Source organism: Rhea americana, unplaced genomic scaffold (assembly GCF_003343005.1).
Source record: "Rhea americana isolate MKP2758 unplaced genomic scaffold, rheAme1 scaffold_160, whole genome shotgun sequence".
Classification (NCBI taxonomy): Eukaryota; Metazoa; Chordata; class Aves; order Rheiformes; family Rheidae; genus Rhea; species Rhea americana.
The window spans coordinates 1,781,474-1,790,023 of record NW_028185706.1 but is presented as its reverse complement, the minus strand read 5'-3'; the positions used below and the strand labels follow the sequence as shown (position 1 = coordinate 1,790,023).

Sequence of the window (8,550 nt, the reverse complement as noted above, 5' to 3'; positions counted from 1 at the left end):
GGCGCCCCCGCGGAGAGGAGCGCTGCGGAGCCGCTCGCTGCCCCGGGCGCGAACTCGGCGGCGGCGGCGCGTTTCCTGCCCTGCTCGAGCCCCCCTCGGAGGGAGCCGGGACTCGGCGGTGATGCGGGATGTCGGGGTCAGGCGGCGAGCGCCGAGGTGGCGACCTGTGAGTGCTCCTGACGCTGCGTAAGGTTAACCTCGGTGGCCGTCGGGGCTTGTTGCATCAGCACCCGAGGAAAAGGAATTCGCGTGAAGAAATAAAACCGAGAGGCTCAGGCAGCCATCGGCAGCTGGGCGAAAAAGACTTACAGGAGTCGTTTTTAGTATCGGAGTTAAACTACAACGTGCTTAAGCAGTAGAGCCGGGGACCTCACAGCCCGGGACCGCATCCTGAAATTAAAATATTGGCAAACGAGATGCAGAAGCTCGATGTAGGGGGAGGACAAAAGAACGAACGAAAAAAAGTAGGGGGAGAACAACTCTCTCTAAAGTTGTTTGAACCGACCGGAATCCGGAGGGAGCCAGCAAGAGAAAAGCTGTAAAACGAGGCAGGAGGCGAGGAAGCGCTAACGCACCGCGGGAGCGAGCCGCGCCGCGGCGGTCCCGGTCCCGGTCCCGGTCGCGGTGCGCGGCGCGCTGGGCGCCGCGAGCCCCCGAGGACCGCGGAGGCGGTGGGACAGCTGGAGCCCCGGCGGCCCCTGCTCGGCAGGGCGAGCGGCGTCGGGCCGGCTCCGGTGCGGTTACGCTCTGACCTTACGTGTTCTTGCTCCCGGTATCTCCCCAGCTGTTTGAAGGTTCTTTGTAAACCTGGAGAAAATGGGACGCTGCTTTTGGTAGCTTATAGATAGAGATAATGTTTGGACAAAAACTAGGAGAAAGGAAGGGATAGCAAACTGTTGCATTTTTTTAATAACAAAATCAAACTTTTATTCTTGTAAAACATTTCTGAAAGCAGAACTCTTCCTCAGAAACAGGAAAGCATCTACCTTACTGCTAAGGAAAGGAAATCTAGCCTGCCAGGTAGCTCTGACACGAGGCTGAGTACCTTTATTATTTATACCCCRGCGGGTCCTACAGCCCTCGGTGCTAGAGGGGAACCTTACCGTGCCAGGCACTGTCCACAAGCCCCGCTGCAAAGAGCGCCGAGCAGCGAGCTGGCAGCGCGCAGCTCCACGAAACGGGACTCGGCCGATGGCAGAAATCCTCAGGCGAGCCTCAGCCCCCCAGTAGGCCCTCCCTTCCCTAAAGTCTGAGTCAATAGCGATGCCTTTCAGGGTGTCGGGAAGGTCAGCGAGCTGCTCAGGCGGGAGAGCAGCAAGTTTCTATAGCCAAGGACACTTCCTTCTCTGTGCTTCCCCTCCGGGTGGACATGGGTGGGCATCTTCCCACTCCTTTCTTTTTTCTTCCTTTTTTTTTTTTTTTTTTTTTTTTTTTTTTTAAACCAAGGAAAAAGCTATTAGAGTACCTGAGAGTATTACAGTATAGTATAGTACGTACCGGTGCCAATGCTACCCTTAGCACGAACAGAAAGCCAGTGTGAACACAATTTCTCAGACACTTGGCTAAAATATGAACATTCTTGGTTTCCTCTGGTGAGGAATATGTGAATAAAGGAATAAACCCTCAGTTCAGGCAAATTGTTAGCCCAATTAATTATTTTTAGGCTGTTATTGTTAATTTAAGGCTTCTGATTTGAATACATTAAACAGAATTAATTTTGTCAAATGAAACCATCCCTAGGAGCCCAAGAGACCAGCAGCGCACGTAGCCGAGGTTGGCTCAGCTGCTGGCAGTGAGGGCTTCAGCGCCACCCRGGCTCTGTTGAATGGTTGAGTGTTGGTAAATGGTAGACAAGGTTGGGAGGAGTTTAGCTGGAAATTATAGGGATGTTTCTGACTTGTTGGAAAAGAGCAACTGCTTGCTTTCTGAGATTATAGGATTAAACCGTATCAGTACTTTAAGTGTGACTCATGAGCAGGGGCTTTCTGAAGAGAATTACATAAATTTCCCAAGGTCTCTCTGAATAACAAATTGTTCCAAATAATTTCCCCATCTTTACTAACGAAAGGTGAAATCCTGGCTCCACTGAGGTCAACAAAAAAACTCCTTTTGACTTCAGTGGGTTCAGGATTTCACCCCTAGAATGGGGGAAATCTTCAGCTCTTCTGTGGTCACTGAGCCTGAAAGCGAGCGGACCCGTGCAGCCGGACGGTGTCGTTCTTTACCAGCAGGCAGTTCGCTGTCCTCACTTACCCATGAACCAGACCCTACTCTGACTTGCACCAGGGTGGATTTCCAGTACACTTTCAGATAGCTCTGAAAAAACCCTGCCCTTCTGTCAAGGCACGTGATCCCCAAACACTTCTCGCAGCGCTACAGAGGTAGCGTACAGGGAATTGTACAGCTTTGGGCGGACCGTGCGGAAATTGAACTTAACCGCGCTGCAGCCCTGAGGCAACTAACTACTTGCTTACCTGCATTAAGTTAATTATAATTGACTTTGCAGTAATTATTACAATTCTAATCAAGAGTAGGTAGCACATACTGCAATTACCCCAACAGCTATTAAAATAAATAAATAAATAAAACCCCAAACCCTGCAGCACATTGAGGAAAAGCAAAACCAGTATGGTAAAGTCCAGTTTAAGACAAGTTGCTTTATGCACAAGGGAGTAACATAATCTGTTTTCYGATGGATTTGCAGCTGGGTGCCGGCCTCCCGCGACCCGCCGCGGGGGCGAGGGACGGTGCGGGTCGTGCGGGCCGGGGGCTCCCGCGCCGTCGGGCGGCTCGCCGCTGAGCTCTGCCCGCGCTCCCTCAGCGGGGCCATCATTTTTCACGGAGCGTGTAGGGGGCCTCTCTCCCTCTTCCAGTTTTGGTTGTCGCTGCCGAACCGGCTGAGGAATAAATGAGGGTGACCAAAAAGAGGAGGCTGGAGAGTGCTGTTGGCTAGGTTCATTTCCTTAGGAAAACTGCTAGAAATAAGGGAGAGGTTTCTCCATGGGTATCCATTAGCATAACTCCCCTCAAGTCTCTTCAGTTACACTGTTTTACATCAGCAGGAGATCTGACCAAAATATTTAAGAATTTAAAACCTTCACAGAGGGCACTTGAGGACAGTTTCAGATTTTACAAGAGCAAAGGAATGAAAGAAGTGACTTCACGTTCTTCGTGATTTCTTCCCCCCAACTCAGTCTGTGCTTTGAAACCCCATTTTCATGTTTGTGCCAACTCATGTTTAGGAGTTCATAACCAGATCTTAACAATCTGGTGTAAAAATGAGCATGATAGTTTTTTTGGTAGGTTCTGCTCAGACTCAAAACTTCTGCTTCTTGTAGAGCTGTTCTAGCTTTACCTAAMGATAGCTAAGATCAAGCTTTGCTCTGTCCGTTTCAAGCCAGAATTCGATGGTTCAGCTGTGAGGATGGAGATACTCCTAACCTAATTCTGTGTTTTAAGAAATAATAATATTTGCCGTATATGATCAGTGTAAAGCCTTACAGCATGTATATATAAACACTTTTTCCATCTTAAGTTTCAGAAACATCTAGAAGTTGTGTGATATGCTAATATTATTAAAGACCAAAATGAAGTTAACCTAAGGCAGAAGTTTTTGCTAGTGACCAAATTCTTAATTTCTTCTCTCCAGTGAGAGATGGGGATATGTAGGGAATGTGGGTTGAAGCAATGCAAGAAATACAGTCTTATTTCACCATTTAAAATATGCGTCTAGCACATTTTTGCCTTTCTGAAGTTGTTGAAAGACTATTATCTCTCTTTTTTTGCCTTTCAGCAAAATGATGGTCCAACACTCAGGCCAGGTATCTGCATTAGAAGTCAGCGCCTCCGCAATTGTTCCCACTTTGTCCCCTGCAGGGTCACTGGGGTTTGATGATTTCTCAAATTTAACCCCTCTGGTGAAAGAGGAACTGAGATTCGCCATTCAGAACAAGCGTCAGTCCCACAGAATGTCTTCCACAYTGGACACAGTGACTGTTTCTGAAAGGCCAGTTGAAACGTCAATAATGAAAACAGAGGTATGATTCTTTAAATTGCATGTCAGTGTGACTGATTAATTCTCTAATAAAATTTCACTGTAAGACCAATAATTATATCAAATATAGACAACCTGCTCCACCATGTAAACATGTTCGATCCATCAAACATACTTTTTTTTCTTCTGTAGGTGCTTTTGGAAAACCCTGTGGTATTTCTCATTTCAGTTAAGGGCTATAGTTGAATATTTTTAATTATGTACCTAAGGACAATGCTTTACAGTGATTACAGCAAGCGCTAATGTTGTTTCTCTGCCTGCTTGTGGCTGAACTTGGAGTAAGTCACTTCTGTTGTACTTCAGTGCGGACAGTCTAGCTGGCCCCACGTGGGCTTCACTGAACTCGATGCTGCTGTGCTCTGTCCACACTGTTTTTTTACTTTAGTCTCAGTGAAAAGACATGTCTTTTATAAAGTGAAGGAATAGACTAAGTTAGGGATATGTCTGTACATTGGTTTAACTCAGTTACTGGTGTTGTTTTCTTGAAATGCCCAAGGGAAAAAAAAGCTTAAAGGAATGTCATCGTGTATCCCCTTACYTGCGCTGCCTTTAGCTCCCTGCTTCATTCTTGCTTTCATCTTCCTCCCTGATTCCTGCGCCCTTTGCTCCTTTTCCTCCTTGGAAAACCTGGGAGAGATGGAAGGTGTAGAAAGTACCCTGGCCTGGGTGGAAGAGGCACTTGGCAATTTTTCTGAGTACCATTGATTTAAAATGCGGCATCACATGGATTGCATCCATCCAAAGTCCAGTCTGCTTTTTTATTGACAATTTTAATGGAGTTACTACCATTTTACTGTATTGCAAGCAAGGTCAGAACCGCGTCCTTATATAACTCATGATATGAGTGCTAACAACACTATTTGCATTGTTTCTAAAAATGCAGAAGTTATCAAAATACAGATAGAGTATTTACAGATAGAGTATTTACAGTATCTTACTGATTGTGTCTATCTGTTTTCACTGGCTAGTTTACTCCTGAAGAGGATGAAAGAAAAAAACGGAGACGGGAAAGGAACAAAATTGCTGCTGCAAAGTGCCGAAACAAAAAGAAGGAAAAAACAGAATGTTTGCAGAAAGTAAGTCACTCGCTTTAATTTTTCTTGCTCTTTCGTCCTGCCATGGTCTGAATAGGTAGTACAGTAGTACTGTCATAGTAGGAAATGCAGAAAGATGTTACCAAAATCTCCACAAAACCTTCACAATCTTAGCTGTATTAAAAAAAAGTGAATATGCTATGTATTAAATCTGACCTGATTAAAACTGGAGGAAAGTGATCTAATAGCTGTGTCTGTACTTTGTGACCAGGAATCAGAAAAGCTGGAAACTATCAATGCAGAATTAAAAGCCCAGATTGAAGAACTAAAGAATGAGAAGCAGCACTTGATATACATGCTAAATCTTCACAGGCCCACTTGTATAGTCCGGGCACAAAACGGAAGGACACCTGAAGATGAAAGGAATCTCTTTATTCAACAGATCAAAGAAGGAACATTACAAGGCTAAGTGATACGGCAAACATGGAAATATTTATAGTATATTTTTAACAGCTACAAGAATCCATGGAGGATCTGACTTAACGTAGGATTCTATTAGTCAAGAGCCTTTAGGAAGGGCAGATTGCTTTCTTAAGCAGAAAGAATCATTTTGGCCTGACAGCGATTCTTCCCCTTGGAAGATCTGGTCTCAATCATATCGAAGCGTCTTCTGCCTCAAATATAGGGTTTGCACCTGTCGTACTTGCTGTTCCTAGGAGCTACAGACAACAGCTTCAGAAGTGTTAGCTCTCTGCTAGTATACAGTATCTGCACTCACGACGTTTGTGCTAGAACACTATGACTTGCAATGATGCATGTGGTACAGACAGCTGTGCTGGATGGACACTACCTTTCCTTACTGCTGGAGGGGAAAGCAGACAGTATTTTTTTTTCCAGGTTTTGAAGTTTCCAGGAGGATGTTTTCTGGTGGAATGTACTGATATGTAATACTGCATTCTAACCAAACACACACACACACACACACACACACACAAACCTTTAGTTCCAACCAAGCTTTGTAATACTTTTTTTCACAACACTTGTGTGGGTTTTTTCTGTGACTCATCTCAGAGACTGAATTTGAAAAGTCTGGTAGGTGTGACAAAGAAGTGTTTCTTGCAACACAACCATGTGGCTAAGTTTGTGCTTTATGAGCTGGAACCCCACCTACTATCCTTTGGGGACTATAATTTTTCCTTGAGTTGCTGCAGAGCATTTTGTACCACCACTCGGTGACTGGGTGAATTGGACCCTTAGGAGAGAGGAAACTAACTATGAAGGGATTTTGATAAGGATTTTGCCTGAGTAAAGAATTGCAGAACTGAATCCCAGGCTTGTGAATCATGCAAAATACAACTTAAAAAAAGAGAAAAGACATTTTAATCTAGGATCTGATCCTGCAAGCTTTAATTTGTGCTTCGAAGCCTCATTCAGAGAAGAGGTTCAATGGACTTCAGTAGGTCTGGTTATACAGATAGCTCTTACAAACAGAAGGGCATGACAAAGCCCTGTCCATCCTTGTCATGATTACTTCCTAGTGCCTGATGATTCAGAAGGGAAAAATGTGATTGCAGTTACTTTATTTTACATTTGAGTGGTGACTACAGTCAATCAGAAGTGTTATTTAGAATCTGAAGGAGGCAAGAGTTTTGGTGTAGTGAATAAGTGTTTTTATTAAGTACTAACCTTAGATGTTTCTGAACTGGTAGAAGAGCTGCTGGAGAAAACAGTTGGAGCTATGAGTGTTTAAATTCTGATGTTTCTGTGAAATTCTCAGATTGTTTAATCCTATAAAATATATCCTTACAATTTTCTGTAAAAGAAAATATCCTTATTTATCACTAATATCCTAATGAGTAAAGTTAATAAATACTACAAGCAAGATAAAACTGAAAACACAAGTGTTGTGCTGTTTTTTTGCTTTTATCTCTTGGTGTTTAATATTATATATTCCTAAACTTCAACAGTTGTATTTGAGACACCACTATTTAAAACCTTTATCCTGCCTCTTTTCCTCAGATGAGGTACTGAGTATCTTGAGTGATTGGATGCAGAGATTATACCTTCCAAAATTTTATATCTTGATCAGTGGTGTGTGGCTGCTCAATGTCACAATTTAAGTGAAGCAGACGATAAGAATGGAGCTTACTGTACATAATATTTTACACCAGTTAAACAGTGTTGAAATTGTTTTTATTCTAAAGGCTAAACTTAAGGATACCTCAGCCATAAGCTTCTTACTTTGCAAGTCCCGGTTGAGTATATCAGATATCATACCTGATCCTTACACGATCTTTATATTCTGCAACAGAACTTCTTAWTTTTCCTAAGATCTGGATATATTGTAATGTCCTACAAATGATGTGATGTTTAAAAGATATGTGCTTCATGTATTTGAAAAGTGAATGTATTAAAAGGCAACATATTAGGTCTGATTCTGTCCTGAAAATCCACTTTCTCAATGTTGGAAGTAGCTTCCCTTGACTTCAATGAGAGTTTTATTAAAAAAAAATCCTGTAGGCTGAGTTTGGAGCCTCTGCTGCAACCACTGGCTCAGAGGGAGTGACATGGGGAATCAGTGGGGCCAGCTGTTTGTCAGACAACGGGTGTACGTGAAGCGTGTTACAATAGCCTCGTCCAACAAACGTTCATTGGCATTTGATTTCTGTCATACAGAAGTACCAAACCGAGGCATCATCACATTATCATACTCCTTGGCTTTGCCCTTTGTGTATCAAATGCCAACAGACAAAAGAGTTTGTCTCCTATGCTGTTGTAAAGTGTTACTGCAGAGACTAGAGTATAATCACGGAATTCGTGTCTCTCCTCTAGGGAATTTGTATGGTTGCTCTTAACCATATCACTGCTGACGCAGGCGTCATGCTTTTGTTGCTCGATGTTATTTACTTAGCATGCCAAATGTTAATATGGTACCACTACTATTGTCAGAAGATAATTATTTTTATTTCTTTATATGTGCAGTCATAGCTGCTTTTTTACTGTGTGTATGTGTGTGTGCATGCGTGCACCTGCACGCTAATCTAGAAACGATGGTACTGAAGTTAATTTGACTGTGCCCAAGAGAAGAGTGTTTAAAAAGCTAGAAAGGAGCAGTAYGTTGCATGATTTTCTAAAACTATACTTTATTCAGGAGAACCTCTAAAATGCATTAAAAGCAATTTGTTTTCTATTCTCATTTGTTTTGATACTTTAATAAAAATAATTAATATATATTTACTCATGTGTCATTTAATTCATTCTAAGTTTCAAGGTTCAGGTTCATTTTCTTAGAACAACACTGTAATATAAAAAAAAACACATTTAATAGTTTTTCAACAATAAGCTTCTTATAAAGTGAAACTGGTACTGTTCACTGATCCTCAGGGTGTAAACAGCGTTTTGTTATTGCAAGGTTGATCATGAATACCAGACTAATTTCTTATTTGTGGCTCAGAGGTTAGA

At 42.8% G+C, this 8,550-nt stretch overlaps 1 protein-coding gene across 1 annotated transcript; it reads left to right on the top strand.

Moving 5' to 3' along the window:
• The first annotated feature begins 693 nt into the window (after positions 1-693).
• On the top strand, positions 694-8,325 carry ATF3 (activating transcription factor 3). Its single transcript, XM_085300142.1, has 3 exons — positions 694-4,037; positions 5,023-5,130; positions 5,360-8,325. The coding sequence occupies exons 1-3, from the start codon at positions 3,798-3,800 to the stop codon at positions 5,555-5,557; spliced, it is 546 nt and encodes a 181-aa protein (XP_085156268.1). The 5' UTR covers positions 694-3,797; the 3' UTR covers positions 5,558-8,325.
• Positions 8,326-8,550: the final 225 nt, after the last annotated feature.